We start from the raw sequence: 27,926 nt of genomic DNA on the forward strand, positions 1-27,926 counted from the left end.
GGGGCTGATTATGTGGAAGAATCTCAGGAGAGGAGGAAGGATTGGAGGCAGCGCTCAAAGACTAGAGTAGTGCAATTAGGGTGGACATGTGAGAGAGGGTGGCTAGATTTTCTGGGAAGTGGGAACCATTGCAATTGAGGTGGAAAGCGTAAGTGTGGAGAAATGTGTGCTCACTCCTCTTGTACTCCTTTCTTCTGTAGTTTCTTCTCCTTCTTCCTTCTTCCTTCTTCATTCCTCCTCTTCTTGCTTATTGCCAATTTCCTTGCCCTAAGGGCTATCTCACAGTGACCGTGGAGTGTTTCAGTACAGCTGTATTCTATAAAGTAGATATATTATATCTCCATTATTTAAAAATACCCACCACAACAAATCAAAAACTCTCACCCTTGCATTGGGAAATGTACACATCAGCCAAACTCTTTATGTGCATCACCAGTTATTTATGAAAATTGCATTGTCTTAAGCAATGCTTTCAGAGTCAGCAGCTTTTAGAAACACCTACCGTTGTAGGACTGCATGTTCTTGATCTGTAATTGTTTGCATATTTTGTTACTTAGTCTGCAGATGACATTCTTTCTTGAAGATTATTAACTATATACACAAATATTTTTGGCTTTGCAGGCCAGGAGGTCTCTGTCACAACTCCTTGACTTTGCCTTTGTAGGCCAGAAGCAGACACGGACAATGATTTGTGGCTGTGTTCCAATAAAACTTTATTTACAAAAACAAGCTATGGGCTAGATTTGGCCCATAGTCCGTAGTTTGCTGACTCCTCATCTCAGTTAAAAAAAAAAAAAAAGAAGAGGAAGAAGAAGACTCCAGTTGGTTGTGTAATTTTGTGGGAAAGTCTCCTCAAGTTCATATTTTGATTGGATTGACTTTCCAATTTTGACTTTCTAAAAACATTTATACTGTAGTTTGTTATGACTTTATAGAAATGACGTAGCTTGTAAATGATGACACATGGAAGGTTCTGACTACAAATGGGTTTATGGAAACCTAACAGGTCATGAGAGTCTGATGTAGACAGCCATCGGCTTTGTTATCTTAGGGTGCTTCCTTGAATACTCGCGCGTGTCCTTACTGGTCCTGCAGAAACATGGGCGTCTGACACTGCATGTCACTCCCTTCACCCGGGTAACTGATGGGCACAAGGGAGACAGTATAATTCACTGTTTGCTGTACTAACGCCTGGCTTCTAAAACACTTATTCATGGAAATTCAGTGTCTTCTAGGAAAACTAACACTGGACTGAAAATCTGTTCCTAGCTTCTAGAAACTCTTCATTAATAAGCACCCCTTTTTTGGATAGTAAAATATGGCTTGGCCAAAAATATCTCTGACAAAATGTCAAGACTCAGTGTTGCTCTTGTGATTTAGAAGACTGACTGACGTGGGCAGATGCATCTCTACAAATAAGTATTTCTTAGAATCTCAACCGGAGTTATGTGGTTTCATGGTCCTATTAAAGGATTTAAATACTTCTATTAAGGCTTATTAAATATTTGCTACTACAGTTGCCACTCTCTAAGGTGGTTTGATGTTTCACTCGTGGCTCAGAAGGGCTGCTTTCCATCAGCCATTCTTTGGAGTTCAATGTGTACATGTCGGTAGGACAGGAAAGGAATGGAATGTCAACTTTCTGCCAGTGATTCTTCTGGCCGAAAGGAAATTTCTTAATTTTTTCTTGTCAGTGTGAGTCACATGGAGAGTTTATCTGAGGAGGGCATCAAAAGAAGGAGTGAAGGCAGTTAAGGAGAAAAAAAGAACTCCTGACATCGATGTTGGTCCTATTCCTATTGGAAAATGGGTACCAAGTAGGATCGCTGGTTACCGTTTTGTTTTTCTTTTTAAAGCATAATTACTGAATTTCTCATTTGGGATGTGCCCAGATGGAATGGGCCTTATTCAGGCCTCATTTTGAAAGAAGAGATACGGGAAAGCATGATTTGCTTTTCTCACTCTGGACATGGAAATTCTCATTAGAATGGCCAGTTAAGGGGCACCTGGTGGCGCAGTCAGTTAAGCATCCTGCTCTTGGCTCAGGTCTCGGCTCAGGTCCTGATCTCAGGGTCGTGAGGTCAGTCCCCGGGTGGTCGTCAGGCTCCACGCTCGGCAGGAAGTCTGCTTGAGATTCTCTCCCTCTGCCCTCACCACTCACTCACTTTTTCTTTCAATCTCAAATAAATAAATAAATCCTAAAAAATATTTTAAAAAATTAAAAATAAAAAATAATGGCCGTGTGAGGCAACTTCAGGGAATACTATCTGGAGGGATTCTTTTATTTCAGATTGTAGAGCAAAACACCAGAAAGAATTCATTAAGAATGATTAAGCTCTGGATGGGACACATTAGACTTAGAGTTTATCTAGAAGTGTTGCTTGAACGTACACACACAATAACAACAGTCCAACACCAACTTCTAATCCCTCTGTATGAAGCAGCTGGTGAGCCCAGAATGTGGTGTGATGGACAGCTAACTCTGCCCAACTTGTGACTGGATCTCCCTTCTGGACCACTCATTGGGCAGAGCACGTAGTGCTTGTGTTCGAAATCTCATGCCAGTGTGCTTTGAAATGGCCATGCCCCATCCTAGGTATTGTTCTAGCTTCTGCATGCTCTAACTCAGGGTTTCTTAACCTTAGCACTCTTGTTGTTTGCGGCCAGATGATTCCTTGTCGTGGGGGCTGTCATAGGCAACGTAGGATGTTAGGGGCATCCCTGGCCTCCACCCACCCATTAAATGCCAGTAGCGCTCTTTCACGTCTCACGTCCTACCTGCTTCCCATTATGACAACCAGAATGTCTCCAGACATTGCCCAGTGTCCCCTGGGAGGCAGAATTGCCCTGGTTGAATCCCACTGCTCTAATATGATACTGCACAGCCCTGGGTTTGGTATCAAAGGGATGCTCTAAAAAGCATTGGCTACATCCCCACCCCACTCTGGGTTTCTCTTTGTACATTTGATCCCAGCTTTGCATTAAGTGGTGGAGGGAAGGGGTTGCATGTGTAGGGTGTCCACACGTCTAGATTTGTCTAGGACAGTCGGGTTTCTGTCTGTTGCCTGGATGTAATTATTAAGTAGCACCAACATGAAGAGTGTCTGAGTAGGGGTGAAAATTATCCAGCCCCCTTGCAATCAGGGCATATTGGCTCTGGAGAATGGGGAAGAGTTTTAAGGGCTCCTACAGTCTCAGGAGGCTTTTCTCCTCTGCGGAGGTCTTAGACTCCTTCCTGTCCTGTTTTAGGAGCCTGGAAGTTTAACCATTTCATGCCCATTTGGACCGCGTACTCAAATCTCAAGCCTTAACTCCTAACAACTTCAGTTTTTGACCAAGTAGGCAAAGTGAGCTCAGACAATAGGGAAAAGAACAGTGCTTTTATAAAATTGTTCTCTCAATAGAAACAGAGTTTAAGATTCTAAGTAAGAAGAAGTTGCTACTGAGTTTCTAATGGCTTTTATATTGGCTTTTACAATTACATTCTTACTGGGGTCCGGCTTCCTGCTTGGAAAAGTGCTCTGCAATACTTCAGACAGAAGAGAACAGTTTAGAACAGACTGGGCTACAATAGAAGAGAGTTGAAATAAAATCAGAGGTGGTTTGAAAAGCAATCGTTCCTTTGGTCTTAAGAATAGGGAGAAAAGATTTTTTTTTCTCCCTCAGTAAACCTTGTCACGTGTAGAACAGAATGCTTGTACAAGCCTTGAGTGGACGTTTGGATTGTGTGGTTCCTGGCATGTACCTTTGCTAGAACACACACACACACACACACGCACACACACACACACACACACACACACACACACACACACACACACACACGGTCTGTAGGTGGTAATATGCGCTCTGACCTCTAATCAGAATCAGCCTCCTGCCTGGAAATATGAAGACAAGATTTTCAGCCCATAATGAAGGCCAGATAATTATGGGAGACCACTCCGTTGAAAAGGTCAGCATTAATTCGGTTATCTGTAACTCAGTACCAGTTGAGATGTGATTTTTTTAAAGTGATGCAAATTCATGGCATCTGCGAGATATTAGACACGCCATCTCCCTTCTTCCCCATACTTTCCTTCTTTGGCAGCCTCCTAGCGCCTTATCTTCTCTTTGACTTAGATAAAACCCGGTAGGTCTGGAGGGGCCGAAGCAGCAGACCTCTGACAGAGAGCAATAAGGCCATCTGGCTTCACCCACCAACGACTCCTTGTCCCAATCTCTGTATCTTCACATTGTGATGTTTCCTCTCCGGGTATACCTGGCATAAAACTTGTTATAGATACTGCCTCTAACACTTCAGCAAAGGTCGTGTCTTTATCGTCGATGAATTTAGGGAGATTTTTCGGGTATTTCCTGGGTCTTGTTTAGTGGGCAGATGTGCTGAATTTCCCTGCGGTTCTCAGTCTGGTAGCCTTCCACTGAAACAATCAACTCCCCAACTGGTAGTTAGCCCAAAATAGTAGCCCCTTATAAACTAAGGGAAACCAGCTAGAGAGAATGGGATAGAAGTGACCGTTCGAAAATTGTTGAATTGGATTATGCTTTGGAAAGTATGTTTCGTACTTTTCAAATTATGTAGAATGCTCTTGTAGGATATAGTATTTTAGGAGGGTGTGAGTTTGGCTCTCTGCAACTGCAAGGGATAGCAATCTCTACTGTGCCTTGTAAGGAAGCATTATATGATCACCTGAACCTCAGCTTAAAAGCACTCAAAATATAAGAAATCGATCTCATGCTAGTACGCCTGAAGGCTAAACAACGCCCCGAAGAGTATAATTTTGATTTGCCTAAATTTAGGGTGTTAGTATTACAGAACTGCATGCCTATTAGGAGGCTACCCAGCCCTGCCCTTTGTCTGTAGACCCCAAAGTTGCCTTTCTTTCACTGTCTTTCGGACCAAAAATGTGCTGTCCTTTTGCCTAAAGACGTATGTTCTTCGCCGTTTGAACATAAACGTCATCATCACAAAGAATTCTTTTTTGAAGCATTGAGCACACATGATGGAAATACCTACTGTGGACACAGAGTATGAGATGTTTCTTCTCCATCACAAAGTGTGTGACTGAGGGGAGCAAACAGGACAAAAACAGAGAGAGAGAGAAAGCCCCAAAAGATTAAAAAAAAAAAAAAAAGAGTGCGCTAAGTGTTCCATGTTGATGGATGATATAGCTAAACAATAAAACTGAAGGCTAAAATTTCAGTAAGGACTTGGGGGGATAAAAATATAATCCAACAGGATGGGAGTTTTCTTTTATCCATTACAAATTACCCTGGGTTGCCAGTGACAGAACTGAAGTAAGAGCGTCTTAAACAGGTGGGCGGGAATTTTCCTTGCACATAGAACACGTGAAAGGATTGGTCTAGTATAGCGGTTCAGCAATGTCACGAGTGTCTCTCGTTCTTTTTGTTTTGCCATTCTCAGTGCCAGCTTTCATATTCTGGGTTGTCTCAGGCTTACAAAATAGCTGCTGGACACCAGCCATCATGCCCATGTCTCAGACAGAAAAAATAAGGACGAGGGGAGCTCTAAGGGTCACCCTTCCTGAGACGGCTTCCCTTTAACAGTTTCCTAGAGGCCCTCTATACACTTGGTCTCTGACGTCTCCAGTTTTTTCTGCCAGGTATAATGGCACTCCCTCCAGTGTTAGGATACCAATAAGAAGAATGGATATTGGATAGATAATAAGCAAGCCCTGAGATGCAGCTCAACTTTTGCTAATATTTAAAAAGCAAAACCACATAGATCTTATAAAGCAGAGGTGGCCAAACCATGGCCCGTGGGCTAAATTCAGCCCACTGACTGTTTTAGTAAATAAAACTTTATTGGGACTCAAGTCACACCCATTCGTTAACGTGCGGTCTGTGGCTGATTTTGTGCCGTCACAGCAGAGTCGAGTAAAGTTGTGACGGAGACCGTCTGGCCTGCAAAGCGAAAAATACTTTCCATGTGGCCCTTTATGTGAAAATGTTGCCAGCCCCATTCTGGACGGAAAACTCAGTGGAAAAATGGGCAAAAGACTAGAAATAGACACTTTGCAAAAGGGATATCCAAAGACCAATACACATATGAAAAGTGCTCCAACTCCTCAGTCCCCGGGGAAATGTTATTAAAGCCACAGTGCACACTGCTCCTTGCCCATCGGAATGGCTACCGTGAAGCAAGAGAGAGAACACTGAGCACACCATGGACTGCACTAATACGGAACAGGCGGGCTTCTCGTGCATTGCTCGTGGCAGAGGGGACTATCCCCAGGCTTCTGAAGACTGTTGAGTGGCATTTCTGAAGCACAGCATATGTACCCCCGATAATGAAGCACTTCGACTCCCAGGTGTGTACCTGCCAGAAATGCCTACCTATGCTCACCACAAGGCGTGTGCTAGAAGGTTCCTATGGGCACTATTCTGGTAAAATGTCTCTCAGCAGTAGAAGTGGGAAACGATCGTCTTTTATTCCTGCCATGGAATGCTTCTCAGTGAAGAAGAGGAAGGGCCACTAACGGGCTGTTAACATGCAACAGTGATGGAAGAGGCCAGCCCGAAGACCAGACGGTCCACCATGGGATTGTACGACAGGAAGTTCAGAAACGGGCAAATGAAGCAAAACCCCTGGTGTCGGTGGTCAGGCTGGGGGTTGCTTTGGGGGGTAACGCTTGGGAGGGGGCTTTTCTTGTTCCGGGTAGACATTATACGGGGCCGTTCACTTTGGCAAAATGCACTGAGTTGGGCACTTACAAATTCAGCACTGTTTGACTCATGTTTTATATTTCAATAAGGAGCCGCCCCCCCCCGAAAAGAAAAAGAACACCCATCTCTTTAATGCTGGAAACCTAGCAGTGCTACTCTCAGCCAGTTTTCTATTAAAAACGTTGCCTATTGTGCTAAGTGAAATAAGTCAGACAAAGACAAATACCGTATGATTTCACTTACATGTGGAATCTACAAAAGCCAAACGAACGAACAACAATGACAACAACAACAACAACAACAACAACAACAACAACAAACCAAAACAGAAACAGACTCATGGATACAGAGAATTGTCTAGTGGTTGTGGGGTGTGGGGCGGGGAGCAAAATAGGGGCCGGGGATTAGAAGGGACAGCTTCCAGTTATAAAATAAATAAGACAAGGGGGTACAAGGTACAGCACAGAGAACATAGTTAATAATATGTAACAACTTTGTATGCTGACAGATGGCAGCTAGATTTATTGGGGGGATCACTTCATCATGTGTGCAAATGTTGAATCACTATGTTGTATCTCCGAAACGAACGTAATACCGTATGTCATCTATACTTCAGTGAAAAAGATGAAACATGTATGGAATCAACTGTATGTCAGTTACATGTCAATAAGGCTGGAAAAAGAAATGAAAAAAAAATCTTTTTTAGAAAAATGTTTCCTATGGTGATGTGTTCCTCATGAGACAACCACACTAGGCTCCCCAACAGGCCGGGCCCTTTGTCTGAGACTATGTCTGCATTCTAGTCTCAGGAACAAATGGAACACATTTCCTGCTCGCAGATTTTCTGCATCAGACGGCAGCCGCCCCGACAGTGTGGCCCTCCGGGCGCTCTGAGCTCGGGGGGCCCCCGCCGCGCAGCGAGGACGAGAAGGCTGTCTCGAGCTGCGGTGGCTTAACCCACGGAGCAGACCCCATGTCCCTGGGCTTTCCGGCCAAAGGAGAAAGTGAAGGCTGCAAGACCAGCTGAATGTGGAATTTATGGATCCTAAGAAGGCAATTGGGAAGGAGGATTTTTTTTTTCTCATTTATGTTTAGTCTTAACTCTGTGAGGTTGTAAAGAGGCGCTGGAGACGGAGGGAACTGTTTGTATGCTAAGTGTTGTCTGCCTCAATTGCGCTCTTGTGTTTGGGCTGGCTGCCCAGTCTTGTGTGGGAGGCTGCTTGAGATATGTGCATGTCTCCAAAACATCAATTTTCAATTTTAAAAAGGATTAAAGTATTACTTCTCTAAAGCCATGGAACTGAGGCAGGTTTTAAAAGAGAAGGCCAGAAGCGGGGCGCCTGGGTGGCTCAGTTGGTTGGGCGTCCGACTCTTCGTTTTGGCTCAGGTCATGATCTCGGGGTTGTGGGATCGAACCCCGTGTTGGGCTCTGTGCTCAGTGCAGAGTCTGCTTCTCTCTCTCTCTCAAGTAAATAAATAAATAAAATCTTAAAAAAACAATGAAGGAGGGGGTCACAAGAAAGAGCCAGGTCTTTTTTAAGGATCACCCAAATTTTTGGCTGATATATTGTGTTCAATTTGTTTCTCCGATGGATGCAAGTGAGGAATTCTAAAAGAAAGAAAAACATTAAATGCCAAGAATGAATAAAAGGGAAATAATAACCCAAGCATTAATTGATGACCATACTTTAAAAAAAAGGCACTGCTATAAACTAAATTTAAACAATTGAATAATAGTCAGTCAGTGTAGCTATTCAATCCAAAAGTTCTGGTACCTACATAAGATGTACTTCTCATATTTTGTAATTATCCAAAATCTTTAAAAATATCATTTTCTGTATTTTATAAGACTTGTGACCATATATGTATGTGTGTATAAAACTATATATTACCACGTGTGTGTGTATATATTTGAGTCCATATGTGTAGACATTCATGAAATTTTTAAAATTACCATCCTCTAAAAGAAAGAAAGAAAAAAAAAAACTGGCGAGTCATGAGAAGGAACCAGAGCCGACTGTTTATTGGAATCTCAGAAGACTTAGATTATGTTGATGCAGCCTCCCAGGTCTGGTACAACACCTCATAGGACACTTTTTTGAGAAAAAAAATATCCAAATGTCAGTTTAAGAGAACCCACCGAAAATGGCCTGACTTGCATTTTTGTGGAAATGACGATCTGGCTGCAGAAAGCAGAGTGACACGCATCCAGCCACCTCAACCCCGGTGTTTGGGTTACGGCTGCTTCAGAGGGGGCTCCTGGTCGGGGGAATAACTTCCCTGTTCCTTCCGTTTTTGTCCTTAGCAGTCCCGGAGGAGAGTGCAGCTGGGGCCTGGGGGCTTTGGAACAAGGGTGCCATTGCCCAGCTCTTGTGGTCAGAAGCTAAGTGGGCTTCTTGCTCTGTGAGCCAAAGCATTTGGAGAGCCTCATCTTAGGAGAGGCAAATTATCCTGCCCTGTGGTGTCAGCCCTTCAAACACATGCAAACACAGCCTTTTTGCAGGATTTGGAGTGGATTCCCCTTGTTGTATGAGAAACCGAAGCAGAGAGCCCTGCCTACTGAACCCTGCATAGACTGATGTGTCCTTAGGAAGCTCTCCTGTTCTGTGAGCCTCATTTACCTCTTGGTCATGCCGAATTCCCTTGTTGGGGCGGGGGGGGGGGGGCTTGAATGTATTTATTCTGTAACCTAAGATGGTGGCCTTGAGATTGGACAGCGTCCTTGTATGTTCCTGTGGACTCGACTTTTCCAGACTGGGCCCAAGGAGAATGATTCTGTTGCAGAAATCACCAGGTTCCTCCAGAGAGCGTCTGCTGTGATCGTAGTTGATGCCGGTTCCTGTTCTTTTAGACTTGCTGGTGCTGTAACCACCAAATGCTGCTTGTTCTCATCTCCCGGAATCACCTATGATAATCGCTTTCAACAAGTCGGTCTCCAGTTGTTGCTGTATAGTAGGCATGGGACCAGGCTCTGGAGGTAAAAAGGTGATGAGGACAGCCCCTGCCTTCAAGGAGAGCAATGTTTTAGGAGGAAACAGACAAGATGAGTGTCCTAGCAGAGGTCCGACCAAAAGACCTGCAGGGCCTCCTGTTGGGGGGTGGCGGCATGGGTCTGTAAGGTCCAGGCGAGCCAGAGAAGCTAGTGGGAGGTATACAGGCAAAGGGGAAATGGAAGGGTGGGGGGAGAGAGGTGGTGGATGTGATGTGAGCAGAAGGGTGTTACAGGCGGAAGGGTTCACCCCTTGAAAACAAAGGACTTGTGTCTCATGTGTGACTTAGAATTTCAAAGGGCACCTCCCCTGGCAAGAAGCCAAGAAGGTGGATGGTCACATTTTGGAATGTTCAGAATGTGAAGAGGGTGCTACGTGCATTGTGCTAGTTGTAGAAAATGGGTTGGATTCTGGGGACCTTCCAGAATCTTCACTAGCCTGAAAATCTTACATACACACATATTTGTCTTTATGGTATGGCATGACCAAAAAGTCACAGCCTGATAGAACATTTATGCCATAAAAATAAATAACAATTTGAGTTTACTTCCTCTGAGCAGCCAAGGGTTTTTAAGACAGGGCAAAACTGTCCGACTCCGAGGGCCAAATATAGACATGGATGTTTTCAAATCTTCTGTTTTTCTGGTCCCAGAACGCGTGGCGTGGCATGGCATGGTATGTAATTGAATCCGGTGCAGATGGGTACGAACCCAGTTCAAGTCAGGATTAAACTTGCCAGATGAGGGCACAGGGAAAACTTTCTTTTTGATGAGACTTAGCAAATCCTAGTCGGTGGACAAATGATTTGAGAATAGTAAATACAAATGCAACAAGGGAATGTTTGTTTTTAGTTATGGTTTATATTGTTCTAGAAGAAATGGAGGTGGGATGCCTTCTACAGACCGAATGAATCCCACATACATTTACCTGAGACTTCTAGAAATAGCAGAGATGTGTCTCTAAAAGCTCAGATACGTGGAGCAGCAAAATCCAATTTGGAAGTCTGCCTGACCTAAATGGGCCGGTTTATCTTTGGCAAGTTGTCTGTCTGCTTCAGGACTGTAAATGAAATAAAAGAATGGAGATGTTAATAGAAAGGAATATGGAGAAGATATATTTTTTCCTTTGGGCTTGTAAAACTCCAGAAAGGAGAAAATAAAAGCCAAAAGTGGACAAAAATTCAAACAAAACCAAGTTCTATTTTAGTTTTCTATGTCAGAGGTCAGTGAACACTTTTCTGTAGAAGGCCAGGTATACGTTAGGCCGTCAAAAGTGGCCATAGACAAATGTGTACATGAGCGGGCGTGCCTGTGCTCCGATGAGACCTTAATGTGGAATGCTGAAATTGGAGATTTTTGTAATTTGCACGTGTCCCGAAACCTTATACTTTGTTTGATTTTCCTTTCGACCATTTAGAAACGTAAAAACCATTTTTACTGACTCCTGTGCCAGATTGGAGACAAACAGCTCCCCTCATTTGTTCTTCCAGACCAAACCAAACCAAATCAAACCAAACCAAACCAAACCAATCCAAACAAATAACATTGAAGTGCAACGTGCTTTCTCTTCAGGCTTTTGTAAATTCATTGAGTGATGATTTTTCACCTTTGGTATTTTCTGGGATTTTTCTGGAATGCTTTATGTTCCTGCTAGAATGCTTTGGGCCCCTGTAACACTTCCTAACATCAGTCATTGCACATTTATTAAGTGCTCACCATGAACAGAGATGCTGGGGACAGACGTCAGAGGAAAAGAAAATATTAGCAATAGAAAGTGGTCCAGAAGCTCCTCTATTTATGGAATTTCACCTTGTGCACTTTCATAGATACAAACAAAACCAAACTCTGGAGTAAAGCCCTCTGGCTGTCTCCTCACTGCCAAAAATATGCATTAAGAGTTTCTGGGTTCTCGTTTTGTTTCTGCCCTATCCCCCTCCCTTTGTTTTTCAGTCTACCTAATATTTATTCTCTCTCTGTTTGGTACTGAGGAGTTCTACCATTAACCCCATCTTGTATGGTAACCTCAGAGGAAGTGGGAGAAGGAAGTGCTGGTAAGAAGTAGCAGGGGGGAAGGCGAAATAGAAACAGTTTTTCAAAATTGAAATAGGTAAGCAAAATTGTTGCTTGTTCTTTGGCAGAAGAACAATTTTTTTTAGATATTTATTTATTTATTTATTTATTTATTTAACAGAGAGAGAGAGAGAGAGAGAGAGAGAGAGCGCACAACCAGGGGGGAGCGGCAGGCAGAGGGAGAAGCAGACTCCCGCTGAGCAGGGAGCCCAACTCGGCTGGATCCCAGGACCCTGGGATCGTGACCTGAGCCGAAGGCAGATGCTTAACCGACTGAGCCGCTCTGGCACCCCAGCAGAACAGTTTTGAGGACAAAGACCTCACCATGTAACCTGAGAAAGTTCTGTACCTGTGTGATAATAGTGAACATTGATACAGAGCTTATATATATGCGTGGCACTGTTGTAACTTCTCCCTCCACCCCCCCCCACACCCCTGCGCGCGCACGCGCACACTCACTAGTATAATCCCCACCCCCAAAAAAGATGGTAATCAACAAATGATGTCACAAAATGATTGATGAAACAGGGAACATTTAACTGTGTTGTTAGGAGTCAACATCTTAGATATATTTGTGGTGGTCTATAATTTGGCGAAAGGAGATAAATCTGGTAAGTAAAGTAACCCAGTCATGGATGGTTCCGTGGGGTGGCCGCTTTGGGAATCTACCCACACTTAGTAAGCGGTGAAATGACAATTGGGGATGCCGAAGCTGCTGAAAGATTCCCTGCGGTGCTTGTGTTTTATGAGCAAGGAAGAGGCTAAGCTGGAGTGCCAAGCCTTGGAAGATTGGCTCATACTTCACCTTGCTGGAAATACTTTGGGGGCTACAAGCTTCCACCCTGCTCAGGACCTCTGGACATAGGAACAGAGTCATAAACAGCCTTTAGGGCTTAACAAGTTTTCAACCAGAAAGTGCAGTGGACGCTCGCTGTTGGTGCTGTGCCCAGAATATCTCAGATCTGTTATCAGTTTTGTGTGCCTGACCCATCCCCCAGCTTCTCTGTGGTTTGCTTCTAATGACCAACATCTGTGAACCTCTGCAGAGGACTTCCCTTTGGGATTCTTGAGCAGTTTCCCTGTACCCACAAAGAGCAGGAAGTGCTTGAGACTTTATATCACCCTGGGGCATCACATAGCCCATGGCTGGCAGGTGTGAGAGTGTTAAAGCTCAGTTCCTTTGGTTTGAGATGGGACAACTCTGAGATGGAATTGACTCTCCAGAACTCTCCCCCACCCCAGGATCAGTCTGAGACGGGGACTTTGCCAGAAATCACACCGTTACTTGGCTTCCTCCCCTTTCTTACCATGTTATGCTTACCCCTCACCAATTTCTCCTGGGAACATGTCCTTAATAAATCACTTGCACATGAATTCTTATCTTAGTGTCTTGTTTCTGGGGAACTCTGCCTAAGGCAAGAGAAGCACCTATGTTATTGAGACAAGTAGCACAAGGCCTTGCCTTCAGTTAGCATTGAAAGAATGGATGAAAGAATGGACTGAATAAATTAATAGAAACCAATCTTTAGCCTTGAGCCGCTCATGTTGTAGTCAGGGAAACAGGAAAGGGATAAAACGTTGACTCTGACATTTTAGAGTTGCAGGTCCAATAGTGAAACTTCCCACATAGCACAGCCTCTCCAGCTGATGGTCATCCAGGCTCAGGTTATTCAGTATTGCCAGGAAGAAGAAACCACCATGTCCCGGGATAGCTGCCTGCTTTCTCTGGCACCACTCGATTTATTATGAAGACCTCCCTCCCCCCCTCCTTCCCCTCCTCCCTCCTCCTTCCTCCCTCCCTCCCTCCTTCCCTTCCTCCCTCCTCCCTCCTCCCTCCTTCCCTCCCTCCCTCCTCCCTCCACCCCTCCTTCCCTCCCTCCCTCCTCCCTCCATCCCTCCTTCCTTTCCTCCCTCCTTTTTTTTTTTTTAAGATTCATTTATTTATTTGAGAGTGCGCGCAAGCTGGGGGAGGGGCAGGGAGAGAGAGAGAGAGAGAGAGAGAGAGAGAGAGCACAGCAGACTCCCCGCTGAGCATGGAGCCTCATGTGGGGCTTGGTCTCAATGACCCTGAGATCATGATCTGAGCCAAAATCAAGAGTCAGACACTTAACTGACTGAGCCACCCAGGTGCCCCTTTCTTTCTTTCTAATAGCTTTATGGAGATCAGATTCACATTTTGTACAATTCAGCCATTTAAAATGAACAATTAAATGGATTTTAGTATATTCAGAGTTATGCAACCATCCCCACAATCACTTTTAGAACATTTTCATCGCCCTGAAAAGAAACCCTGTACTTTTTAGCTATCACTCCTTCAACTCCCCATCCACTCAGCTCCCCAGCCCTAGACAACCACAGATCTACTTTTGGTCTTTGTGGGTTTGTCTATTCTTGACATTTCTAATAAATTGAATCATATAATATATGTGGTCTTTTGTGACTGGCTTCTTTCACTTAGCATAATGTTTTTAAGGTTCATCCATGTTTTATCATATAACAGTATTTCATTCCTTTTTATGGCCAAATCTTCCGTTGTATGGATAGACCACATTTTGTTTATCCATTAGTCAGTTGATGGACATTTGAGTGTTTTCCATTTTAGGCTATTATAAATAACGGTGCTATGAATGTAAGTGTACAAGTTTTTGTGTGGAGGTATGTTTTAATTCCTTTTTGTTATATACCTAGGAGTGGAATTGCCAGGTTAAACGTAGACTGTTTCTTCTTATGTTGAGCCCAAATCCAAGTCTTCATAATTTCCACTCTTGATCCTTGTCCAGCCTTCTGGAGAAAACTGACAAGGCTTTCCTTTCTTACACATGATATCCCTTCACATCATTCATCATTGTCTCCATGGCCTTCTTCAGCTCTTACGGACTGAATTTTCTTTGTTCTTTCGATCATTCCACTGTAAAAATGGGAGTTACAGAAATGCAAACTGATAGCCTTGAAGTTGTCACATTGTCTGTTCTGATGTACAAACCAGCTTTCCTTTGTTCCAAATCTCAGACTTTCCCATCAACCGTAGGGAAATAGTGGCTGGCAACTTTATTTTGCTAAGATGGGAGACAGAGAATTATTTCTAAGTGGGAAGGTTTTTCAGTAGACTCTGAAGGGATTTTCCCTTTGGAAAATCTAAAAGGACAAATAATTTATGTGATCTATACACATTTGTCATTTTTTGACATTTTCATGTGAGAAAAAGGAATTCCATAGTTTTGAAAAATAAAGTTTAATGGAGATCAGTTATCCTAAGAGCTTCGAAAGAAGTCATGTGTAGCATTCTTTTTACCGTTAGTCACAAAGACAGTGGGGAGAAAACCTGACAAAATCACAGGAAAAATATAGCAAGTCACTCACGCTCTAGGTGGTACTGCACTGGGCCAAATGTTATGTTCATTTACTCTTTAATAGCTACAAATGGATCTGATTCTGGCTTGTTAGTCATGGAGTTAGGAATGTGTTCTACCTTCCTTTAACATTCAATCCAGAGGGCAGGGTGAGTTCTGATGTTGTCTCATGCTAGCTGCATGACCTTGAACAAGTCATTTGGCCTTTCTAGGCATTAGTCTCTGCATCTTACTACCATGGCATCAGTGGTTTTCCAACTGTGTTGTTGTGCGTTGCTAAAAATATCCGTCCCGAGGTGGTGCTCCAAGAGATTCTGATTCATTGTGTTTTGGGGAGGTCCTCACAACCTTTTTTTTTTTTTTTTTTTTTTTTTTGAAGTATCCCCTGCCAAGTGATTTTAACGTATGTGGTCCTAAAGACCATACTTTCAGAAACACTGATTAGCCATTTATTTCTGATCTGTTTTCCTCTTGTCCTGGGTTCTGCTGAAAGGGAGAAGAAATCTTACAGTCTCTCCGGGTCATATCTGTCCATATTTGTTATGTTAGGAACGTGAAGAAGGATTGCAATTAAAATTGAAATAATGAAAGTGTCCTAGTGCGATGCTTAGATTCTGCTGTATTAGGATTATTTTGACCAGAACAATTACCCTTAACGTTGGCCCTACTGCTATTTAGGGCCGGAACATTCTTTGCTGTGTATGTGTGTGTTGGCGGGGTGGGAGTGGGTGTGTGTGTGTGGGGGGGGTGTATCTTGTTCATTGTGGGATGTTTAGCAGCATCCCTGGCATCTATCCATTCAATACTAGTAGCACTTCATGTCCCCCCCCCCAAAAAAAAAATCTCTCCAGACATTGCCAAATACGCCCTGAGGGACAAAATTGCCTTGCCCCTAGTTGAGAACCACTTTTATAAAACATGGTCCCAAAGAAAACAAATCAAGAAATTAAGGTTGGAGCTGTTTTCTTTGGTTGGCTCTCATTGCATAGCAAGGCAGTGAAGGCCCTGTTGAACTGTTGGTGCTCAAGCATTTCTTGGAGATCAGGAACTTGCCGGCCCATCCTCCCTATTTGGTGGATTAATGTGATACAGACAGGTTTAGGTGACTTGGCAAGCGAAGGGCACTCTGTTTCATTCTCCACATTTTATTACACTTCTGGCAACAGATTCTTAATATTTGCCTTATATGTCCCGCTCCCTATGAAAAATGAAAATCATAATCGCAAAATAGATTAAGGAGGGGGATGGACACTGTTCCCTGTGAAATTGCTTTGAAAGCTCCAGGCACCGGAGTAATGCCAGGTGCCATCATTCATAATATTGCTGAGCCTCCGAAATGAGGGGTTTTTGAGGTTGTAACAGTGGTTTCGCTGCGTGACTAGTCACGTGCTCCAAAGGACTCCATAGCTGTCTGTTTGGGTCACACAAATGGCCAATTTTTACCCTGCCTATTAGCCTTTCAACATGCAGTGTTGCCCGGAGACCCACCCGTGTGTAAGTCCCATTGCTCCGCCCTGCTCTTCTGTTCTGAGGATATTTCTCCTTGTTTTCTTGGGTGAAGCATTACCCACGCCACTGAAAGAAAAGTTGTTCTTGGTGTGGGTTGCACTACTAAGTGGAAATTATTGAAGAATGGGTTTCTTACGGCTGTGGAGGGTTTCTCAACCTTGGCACTCTTGACATTTTTGACAGGATAGTTCTTTGTTTGCGGGGAGGGTATCCTGCACATTGTAGGATGTTTGGCTCCTACCCACTGGCCACAAGTGGCAACCCCCACCCACATACACATTTTGTGACAACCAAAAATGTCTCCAGACATTGCCAAGTGTCCCTTTGGGGGGAAAAAGAGCTACTGTCCTAGGAGATATGGCTGAGGCATCGGTGGTGTCCGACCCCATTTTACAAGAAGGCCCCATAGTCATCTAAGAGATGAGTCTGCCTTATCAAAGAGAGTCTCTACTGTACCGGAATGGTCCGCAAAGAGAAATGGACCCAACTTTCATTTACATCTCAACTCTGCCATTTACCAGATGTGCAAAGCAAGTTAATCACCCTCATGAAGAAAATGGGGATAATCATACTTTCCTCACACTATTATTCCAAGGATCCGGATTTGCTATTCGCAAAGCATCTAGTTGAACAAAGGACCAGTGACGTACATGCTCAATAATTAGTGGAATTGTTATTGCTTCAAATAATAATCCCAGCACCTGCAGCATTGGGGTGGTGATGAGCATTCTGCAGGCTTGCCATGCTTGCAGCACCACATGGAAGAGAGGAGGTTATAATTGGTTGTGCAAAGGCAATAGACTAACATTTGATGACGGATATGATGAAAAGCAGTTTCGTGATTCTCACACTGTTTTTTTGGGAAGCCATAACCAGAGGGATTGCAGCCTCCTCTTTTTGCCTACTGACCCTTGAATAGAAAATTTATTTGAGAAACATCTCTCTCTGGATACTTTCGAAGGGCACTTTCCCTGGCTCCCTGACATCGAGTAGCAGCAGTTCTTCAGTGAAAATATAAAAATGGCAGGAAAACGACAAACCAGTGATAATCAGGCTGAACCTATTTTAATGGTCACTTTATCCTCACCTTCCCTCCCTTGTCTTTTTCCCCTGCGTTCACAAACCATCACATTGTCAGTTCTGGCTGATGTATAACTTCTTTTTTTTTTTTTAATTTTTTAAATTTAAATTCAGTTGGCCAATACATAGTACATCATTAGTTTTTGATGTAATGTTCAGTGATTCATCAGTTGCATATAACACCCAGTGCTGGTCACCATGTGTAACTTCTTGATATTCTTTGTGGTAGGAATCAAGGCTGCAGGCAAGAGCAGTAGGGGATGCCAGGGCATTCTTCTCTTTCTTCTCTGTCCTATGTCACCACAGCTCCAGGCACCATTCCCAGCACCCCCAGGAATTCCTCACTCACTGGTCTTCGGACCAGGTGTGTCTTCAGGCTGGGGGTTCCCTCTCTCTAGCTTACTTGGAGAAAGGAATGAGACCTTATTCTTCCGTGGATCCCTCCCATCTACACATCCCTGTTAGAATTAAGAAGAAGGGGAGAAATTATGGCTATGGAACAAAATGGTAATTCCATAAGTGGCACTTCCGTTTACAGTTGGGTTGCTGAGATACTGTCCCCCCCAGTATACTGAACTTCTGCAAAATAAAATGTCTTCCTTCAAAGCCATAACTGATGTATCCATTGCTTCAACCTGTATGTGTGGACGGAGTCAGCCATGGCATGACCCGAGCAGGGCTGGTAATGTCTTCACTTAAGGACACATGTGATTTGGGACAAAGAAGATCTTAAGCTTCTTCCGCATCTCTCCTTCCTGATCCTAGAGTTTGATTTCCTGAATTTTATCTTTGTAGCCCCATGAGAAAACCTAGAAGAGAGACAACTCTAAACTATGTTCAGTCGTTATATAAACTATGTTCAGTCTATTTATACTGTAGTGTAAATAAAGATTCGAACTGGTACAATCAGTTCAGAAAATTATTGGGCATTGTCCAGTAAAGTTAAAGACATGCATACCTATGACCTAGCGAGTCTCTTTCTAGGTCTGCACCCTATAAAAATGCATGTGCTTGTGCCCAAGGAGGTATGTGTAAGGATGTTCGAGCAGTATGGTTTTCAGTAGTCCCAAACTGGAAAGGGCACAAATGTCCATCACCATTGAAAAGTGGTAAACACATACAGTGAAATACTGGACAGCAATGGGACTGAATAAACTATGGCTACATACGACATGGAAGAACCTTAAAAACATAATGTTGAGTAAAAGAAGCCACATATAATAAAACATTCTTAGGAATCATTTATATAAAGTAAGAAAACCAGCAACGCTGAGGTCTACTATTTATGGATGTTGAACTTCCTAAAAAAGCAGTGGTTCTCAAAACAGGGGTGATCTTGCTCCCCACCCCAGGGGATATTTGTCAATGTCTGGAGACATTTTTGGTTGTCACAGTTGGGGGAGGGAGGTAATGCTGGCATCGGGTGGGTAGAGGCCAGGGATGCTGCTAAACAGCCTACAGTCTGTAGGACAGCCTCCACAGTAAGGAATTGTCAGTATGATACCAAAGCTACGAGAAACAAAAGCAAAAATAAACAAATGGGACGACGTCAAAGGGAAAAGGTTCTGCCCAGCAAAAGAAGCAATCAAGAAAATGAAAAGGCAGAAGAAATGGGAGAAAATATCTGCAAACCGTGTATCTGATGAAGGGTTAATAGCGAAATAACTCAATAGCAAAACAAAAACAACAAAAACAAGACAAACCCAAATAATCCAATTTAAAAACAGGCAAAGGACCGGCATAGACATCTTTCCAGTGAAGACATCCAGATGGCCAACAGACACATGAAAAAGTGGTCAGCATCACTGATGGGAATCAGTGGAAACGCAAATCAAAACCACAAGAAGATATCACTTCACCCATCAGGGTGGCTTTTATCAAAAAGACAAGTGATAGCAAGTGTTGGCGAGGATGTGGAGAAAAGGGAACCCTAGTGCACTGTTGGTAGGAGTGTAAATTGGTGCAGCCCCTGTGGAAAATGGTATGGAGGTTCCTTAACAAATTAAAAATTAAAAATAGAACTACTGTATGATCCAGCAATCCCACTTCTGGGTGTATATCCAAAAGGATTGGAGTTAGGATCTCAAAGAGGTATCTGCCCTCCCATGTTCATTGTAGTATTATTTACAACAGCCAAGATGTGAAAACAACCTAAGTATCTATCTGCAGAAAAATGGATAAAAAAGATGTGCCACCTCTCCCCCCCATCTCTCTCTGTCTCTGTCTCTCTGTCTGTCTTTCTCTCTCTGTCTCTGTCTCTCCCTCTCCCTCTCTTGTGTGTGTGTGTGTGTGTGTGTGTGTGTATGTGTGTACATACATACACATATTTCGGCCACAGCAAAACGAAATCCTACCATTGGTGACAACATGGATGGACCTCGAGGGCATTATGCTAAATGAAATAAGTCAGAGAAAGACAAATACTGATGATCTCATTTATACGTGGAATCTAAAAAAAAGACAAATTCATAGAGAGTAGAATGGTGGTTGCTCGGGGTGGGGGAAATGAGGAGATGATGGTCAAATGGTACAAACTTCCAGTTATAAGATGAATAAATTCTGGGCATCTAGTGTACGGTATGGTGACTGTAATTAACAATACTATATTGTATACTTGAAAGTTTCTAAGAGAATAGATCTTAAGTGTTCTCACCACACACACGAGATGCGGTAACTATGTGAGGTGTTGGAAGTATGAACTCACCTTATTGTGGTCATTATTTCACAGTATAGGCATGTATCAGATTATCATATCATACACTTTATTTTTTTTAAAGATCTTATTTATTCATTTGACAGAGAGAGACAGAGAGAGACAGAGAAAAAGAGAGAGAACAGCAGGGAGAGGGGCAGAGGGAGAGGGAGAAGCAGGCTTCCCGCGGAGCAAGGAGCCAGATGCGGGGCTCGATCCCAGGACCCTGGGACCATGACCCGAGCCGGAGGCAGACGCCTAATGACTGAGCCACCCAGGCGCCCCCGTATCGCACACTTTAAACTTAAATAATGTTTTATGTTAATTATATCTCAATAAAGCTGGTGGGGGAGTGGAGAATTATTGGTTCCCAAATGTCAACAGTGCTGGGGTTGAGAAACCCTGCTATAAAAGGGAAACAAAGAAGTCAAGTCCATCAAATAGAGGGCAGTGTCTGCTGGTGGGATTGGGGGAGGGTGTTACAATGTAGCCGAGGGACTTGGGGCTCTCTGAGACACCAGTAGTATTCTATTTGTTGACCTCAGTGATGGTGATGATGGACGTATGTTTTGCAATAATTCATTAAGCTGCACATTATATGTTATCAATTTTTTTATTTCAAAATTTGAAAAAATACTCTAGCAGGTGGATTGACAAGACAGTAGAATGGAAGAGTGTAGGTACTGGGTTTTAGGGAAGGGGTCCCCACCCAAGAGGGTCTCAGAGCTACTCTGTGGCAGGGCTGGGCCTCCAAGCGGGGCCTTTTCCTCCCGTCCTAAATAGGTTTTAGTGCTCAGATGGGCCCTTAGCTCCTCCTAAACTCTGAAGCTGAATCTGCTTCCATGGGTTTGTATAAGGTTTTCCTGAAAAAGTTATCACCCCTGGGCTGGCACTAAGTGTGGAAAATGTCAACTCAGCTTATAGGCAGGCAGAGTAAATGCAAACAAGGATTTTAATTTCAGTGCTCTGGTGGCAAGGACAGCCTTTAGTCCTGAAAATGCTGTAACGTTCGGGGGCAGGAAGACGAGGAAATTCCACTTTGAGGGTGACACATTTTTTTCTTAAAAGTGATACTGGTAGAGGAACTCCTAGAGATTATTTTTGAGTTCTCTCTGGGGGAAATGATAAACATCAGAGAAATTTATTATTTTTTGAAAAAGTGACTAACCAAAAGAGAACATTAGCCACGCAGGCTCTTCATGTAACGAGTGAAGGGGATGAACTTCAGCTTTCTCTGGGGGAGGTCTCACGTGCTCTGGGTCATCTCCTGCGGTCACCCAACAGACAAAACCTGAATTTCAAAACCACTTGCCATGTTAACATGTAGTTTAAATGACCTAGGACAATACCGGCAAATTGTGTGCACTTAAAAATATTTACTGAACGAGTGACCGAGTGAATAAATGAACAACATGGGAAGGATACTTAGGAACAGAGATGTGCAAATAAGACTTCTTGATTAGAGTGGTGTTGAAAATATGCCTTGAAATATATTCAAATAGAGATAATGGGTGGGATTCAAATGGTTTAAGATTTAATAGAACTTTCAGAGTTCTGCACAATCTTCTAGGTCCTTTCTTGAATCTTGAACGAGCGGACTGAGAATTGAAAAGGTGTAGGGTTCACTCTGAGGTGAGTTTAGTGTCTTGCAGCATGAATCGATCGTTTCTTTTCTCAAATGCTTTCTCTTATCCCCCCAGACCTTTCAAACACAGAAAACCAGCCCTATTGCACTTAAGAATTTAACTCTGACTTAGCAATGACAATTTAGCAAGAAATATGCTAGCAGGCAGAAGTCATTCCTAGAATGTAAGCACACAGTTCAGGAATGATGGATTATTTCTGGCTTAGGATAATGCTGTTTCGTGACAACACATTTTTCAAAGGTAGCACGCAAACAGAATGTGAGGTGAGCCAGTTTAACACGGAGGTGGCTTACTCAGGTAATGATCAAAGCACTGTGGTTAAGGTGTTTTTTAAAAAATGTTATTTATTTATCTGAGAGAGAGCGAGCGCACGCGCACCAGTGGGGGGGGGAGGGGCAGAGGGAGAGGGAGAAGCAGACTCCCCGTTGAGCAGGGAGCCAGACTCGGACTCAGGGTGGGACTCTATCCCAGAACCCCGGGATCATGATCTGAGCCGAAGGCAGAAGCTTAACTGACTGAGCCACGCAGACGCCCCACGGTTAAGGCTTTCAAATCCAGGGACCCACCTTGTATTGTTTATGCATATTAATAATGAATCAGTTTCTGTAGGGAAAGGGATTTTTAGCTTTGGAGGTTTAATGCCAGCTATGACAGAGAACGAAATCCTAAAGCTGGAGAGTTCAGCTTTCTAAACAGACCACGTTGAAGCGAAGGTCCCTACGTTGGTCCTGGCTGCATTCTCTGAAAGATGCTGTGTGGCGAAGCTTATGCTGCTCCTCTGCCTTAGCCTATAGGTCTTTGCTGACATAGCTTGAACGGCTGCTTTCAGCAGCAGAGCAGAGTGAAAAGGAAGAGGGGACTTGAGCGCTTCATTTTGCCAGCTCTGCCCGGAGGTGTGAGGGAGCACGGAGGGCCTCCAAGGTGAGCGGGCGCGTGCTCTGGTCCCCCAGGCAGCAGAGGGGAAGGAGACCTGCGCAGCGCAGGCTGCAGGGGGACAACATCGACTTTCTCTCAAGACAGGCAGCACGCTGGTCGTAAGTTCCTGTTCGGGGCGAGGGACTGGTTTTAAGTTTATTTTTATGTTATTGCAGTATAAAATACACAAAGTGAAGGGTGTAAATTACAGAAATCTGAACTGTAGTGCTCAATGAATTTTTACATATGGGTGTCCTTGGGTAGCTGTTGAACCGATCAAGATACAGAACATTTCCAGCACCCCAAAAGGTTCCCTTGTACCCCCTTCCCAGTCAATACCAACTCCCTACCTTGGTAATAGATATTTATTTGTTTATATTTATTTTACTTGTTTATTTATCCCTATTCTGGCTTCTATTGCCATAGGTCAGTCACAATTGCCTATTTCAGTTCAACATTTGAATTTCAATTCCGGAATAAATAAGTAGAATCATACATTGTGTCCTATTTTGTGTATGATTTCTTTCTCTCAACATTCGTGAGAATAATCCATGTCATTGTGTGCATCAGTATTCTATTCCTTTCATTGCTGAGTAATATCCCATTGTATGGACAGACCACCGTTGGTTCATCATGGAGCTGTTGATGGACATCTGGATTGTTTCCATTTTGGCGATCCTACCTAAAGATTATAAATATCCTTGTACGTGAGGAAGCCATTAGCACCCATTTCTCTATGTATCTAGGAGTGGAAATCCTGGATCAGAGGGCAAGCGTGTAATCAGTTTTAGCAGATATAATCTTAAGAGTTTTTCAGAAAGATGAATGGTCATGGGATTATCTAGAAGTAGATTCCTCAGGATACCTGTGCCCTTGGCTTCACATTCCCAGTTTTTTACAATTTCCATATTTACAATGATGATGCCATTGTTTTCAAAATATTATTAGTTGGGTGGTTCATCCAACTAAATTGTAAGGGCTCAAACATGGGGGACACATCTTATTTCCCTTCTTCCCACCCTGTACACCTGCACAGAGCAGGGGAAGGGCCCCTGGCCACATCCAGTACCATGGGAACGCTGAAGAATGGAGACAAGCCACCCATAAACCCACCTTCCACTGGATAGCTACCCCTCTTGGGCTTGGATGGATGGATTTCACTGGGTCTGGAGTCTCCACTCTGGCCCCAGACCCTGCCTTCGTCTGGACTTAGCTCGTGGGAAACTGCACACAAATCACAGAATGCCAGGCGTGGGGAGGGACCTCCGGGGTGTTTAAAAGTGCGCGCTTCCACGAGGGATTGCAGAACAGAGGCCAGTTTTCAGTGGTGTTGTGAACCTCCGGTGTGTGCGAAAAATTATTTGGTTCATCTGGCAGCATTTGCAAAGAGTGTACGTTTCTTCGGTTTCCAAATTCTTGCTGTGCCCTTTTCCGATGTGCACCTAGGAACTAAGGCACAGAAATCGGTGCTTCGAGCCCTGCCCCCAACCCCCAACTCAGATCCAGCCTGGCACCGACACCAGTCCTGCCGTTCTGGCAGATTCTTCAGGCCTCCCGCCTCCCAGACATGCCCAGGTCCTGCAAGCCCTCTGGGACTCAGTTTACCCAAAGTGGCGCGGTCAGGCCGGCAGCCAGCCCGGCCTTCCTCCCGTCCGAAGTTCCCCCAGGCTGCATTACTTGGCCCCTCTCAGGCCTGCCCTCTCCTAGGGTTCCCGCCGTTGAGACTCTCCCAAAGGAGGGCTTTCCAAAACACCGAAACTCCGCCCTCGCCGGAGCGGGTTCCGAATCGCCTTCCAGCGTCAGGCCCACACCCCTTTCAAAGTTAGCCAAAGTCGCTCTTTCTTGGAAACCCAAGCTCGCCCTCTCGCTGGTGTTGAGGGCTTTAGCAGCCCCAGCCCTGGCAGCCCGGGTCCCACGGGCCTGGCAGGGGTGGAGCGGCAGGAGGTAGGAGCGCCGGCCTCCTTGACACCTGTCGTGGGCGCGCTCGGTCGCTGCAGCCCCCAACAGCAGGCGGCGGCGGCCTTGACAGGAGCCGCCAGGAGCGGAAGGAATTAAGCGCCCGCCCATCCCATCTGACTCGGCCGCTCCCCTCCTCTCCTCCTCCTCCTCCTCCTCCTCCTCCTCCTCCTCCTCCTCCTCCACCTCCTTCTCCTTCCTCTACGCCGCTGCCGCCACCTCCTCCCGGTCCCTGTCAGCTTCCCGGCGGGACGCTGGTGCCTGCGGGCTTTGCAGCGCGCTCCGGGCGCAGGGAACGGGACTCGCGTCCGGGGGCTGGCCCGGGATGGCGGTGAAATAGGGGGACCTCGGAGAGGCGCCGCGACCCCAGGCTGTGCGCGGGGGCCCGTCACTCCTTCTCGGTGGCGACATGGGGGACCCGGTATACCGCGAGAAACCGCAGCTGCACTACGCGGTGAGTGTCCCGGCGCGCGCAGAGGCGACAGGGGGCGCCACTTGGCCGGCCTGGGAGGGGACAGCGCGGGGTTGGTGGGATCCGCGTCTCCCCAGAGGTCCTCGGTCGGGGGTTGGGGGGGTGGAAGGTGTCGCGGGCGTCACTCCCGAGTGTCACCTGCTTAGAAACCTGGCTGCACCTTAGAATGGGAGCCCCCACCCCTGAAGCCCGCGTTCCTTTACCCTGCGCGGTGGACACTGCGTTCGGGGCCAGAGGCTGGACCCTGCTGCCGCCTCGCTGGCCAGGGCGGAGAAATGGGGCTCCTGGGGCCCAGTTCGCCCATTCAGCCTTCGGTCAGATATGCTGCAGGAACGAGAATAGAACTGGACGGGAAGCAGGGCTGCTCCGTGATCTGAGCGTGTGGCTGGCTAGTGGACTCTCTGGAGAAAATGCTGCAGGGCACTTTGGGGTGCAGCCGGTTTGCTTCTGGAAAAGAGGGTGTGCATTTCCCTCAGAGTTTGTAACAGGACAGACTGTTGCACATTATCTGATGAACACGAGAGGATGCCAGGGGGTCTTCTCCCAGTGGCTTCTCTCCTCCCTGTTGACTCAAGCACTCCGCAGATATTTACTGGGGACCTACTCCGTGCCAGGCACTGAGTGCGCTTTGGCGCCGGGCTCCGCAGGACACAACAGACTAAAAGCTCATGGGCTTTTCCTCTTTTAAAGAAGGAGTCAAGATTTCAAGGTGAATGACCGACGGACCAAATCCAGATTCTAGCTTAAGTTTAATTTTGAGAGAGAGAGAGAGAGAGAAAAGGAAGATGTTTCTGAGGAGCGAGGACTACTGCTGCTGAAGGTTCTGAATGTCTCCTGCAGGGAGCTGGCGGGCAGCCGCGTTAGCTCACTGCACTCTTCGGGCATTTATTTTCCACTTGTAAGATGTGGTGTTTTGAGATGGGCCATTGCAGTCGTCCGGCCATCCGCTACTTTACTGAGTTTTCCTTGACATGATGTTCACTGCTGAGATTATACATGCTACTTTAAAATCGGAGAGAAGCAGGCAAGAAGTTAAGAATCATCAGTATTTCTAATCAGGCTGACAGTTACCCATCTGGAATTCGTGTCCTCCAAAATGCGCTCTCCACATTTAAAAAAAAAAAAAAGTATTTTTAAAGAAAGGAGTGGAGGTGGACAGGAGTGGTAGGTACAGAGGTCCTGGTTCTTGTTGCCAGGGTGGGTCCTGGATCAGCTGGGGGACCATTGGGCTAACCTGGAAGCTCTGCCCTTTCATGTTGATGGGTTGGGGGAGAACAAAAGGGCCTGAAAGAGAAAACCATCAGGGTCCCTACAGGGTGAACATTCTAGGAACCTTATGATGGCTTTCTCTAGTTTTGCCAGTTACTTGCCTTGAAATGACAAGTGAAACACTAGTAAGTTGCTAATGCTCGTTTTTGGAGACACTAGCCGTGCGGTGATTTTCCTTTTAAAGTGGTCTTAAGGGTAACCCATTTTTGGCAGAGGTTTCTTTGCACTGAAGGATCTGGAGTCCGTGCTCATTATGGCCAGTCGACATCTTACCCCACCACCTTTTCCAGATTTTGAACTGTGTGCTGATGCCCTTTGATTTGCCTTCTGAGGTCTCTATGCCATTTACAAGGTGGTGGAGGAAAGGTGAGGACTGGTTCCTTAATTTAAAAAAAATCTATTCATTCTACGAATGATTATTGCCTCAGTTATGCAAATGCATCCCAAAACAATCTAAAAACTATTTTCGTTCCGCTGTCTCATTCTGTTAAAAGCATAAACTTAGAGTCAGGCTAATGCTGACATCTCCGCTTGTGCTCTGAGGATTCGCTGATGAACTAGCCTTTTATTCTAGCACAGATCACCACATGCATGTTTTCTGATTTAGGACTATTTAAAAAAAAAAAAAAAGATTCCAGAGGGAACTTGTTGGCTTTCAGGTTGGGAGAAGGCCCCCCGGGGTCCTCTGAAGTTTCTCATGCATACTTTAGGGTGATAAAGCAGCAGTATTCAGCAGCTCTGTATCAGTCCCAAGTCAGAAGAATGTTCTTTATGAAGTGTGACCCATTGCTTTTCATATTAACATAACCCTCTATGGCTTAACATCTCTTCTAACAGTGCTCTCTTCGTCTGCTTCCTCCATACTGGTTTAAGTAATTCCAAAAGCTTGTTTTGCCTTTTAGCACGAATAGCCCACTTCCTTTGCGCCACATGGTTCTGCCCCACTGTGTATTGTCCTGGGGTCTTGGGGGCTTTTTCGGTCTGTGTTTTCCCGGAAAAGAATTACCCTCCATGTGTTCTCAGTGCCTCTTGCCTACCCTGAGATATAATCCAGGGGGCAAGTATTTAATGTTCTTCCTTCGGTGCTTTTGCATTTGTCCCAGGCGAGACTGCCCGTAGGAAATCAGTGGCTCACGTTTTATTCATTCATCAAACATTTGTTGAGTGCCTGTTGTGTGCCAGCTATTTGGTCAGTTTTCTAAAGGGACGATTAAATAGTGAAAATGTTAAGAATTGCCACGAACACTTCGCTCATCTTTTTATAATGGTCACCAGGAGAGAAACACAAACACTC

At 44.9% G+C, this 27,926-nt stretch overlaps 1 protein-coding gene across 2 annotated transcripts in view; it reads left to right on the forward strand.

Moving 5' to 3' along the window:
• ARHGAP6 (Rho GTPase activating protein 6) overlaps window positions 1-27,926 on the forward strand; it is a 474,697-nt gene that overhangs the window by 201,682 nt on the left and 245,089 nt on the right. Inside the window, exon 1 of one of the 2 annotated variants that reach the window (XM_027609078.2) lies at window positions 25,114-25,345. The exons of the other annotated variant lie outside the window; for it this stretch is intronic. Within the exon in view, the coding sequence (XP_027464879.1) occupies window positions 25,301-25,345 (45 nt within the window). The 5' untranslated portion in view covers window positions 25,114-25,300. Of the gene's footprint in view, window positions 1-25,113; window positions 25,346-27,926 lie in introns of those variants that run through there. 2 annotated transcript variants of the gene reach the window in all.

Source organism: Zalophus californianus, chromosome X (genome assembly GCF_009762305.2).
Source record: "Zalophus californianus isolate mZalCal1 chromosome X, mZalCal1.pri.v2, whole genome shotgun sequence".
Lineage (NCBI taxonomy): Eukaryota > Metazoa > Chordata > Mammalia > Carnivora > Otariidae > Zalophus > Zalophus californianus.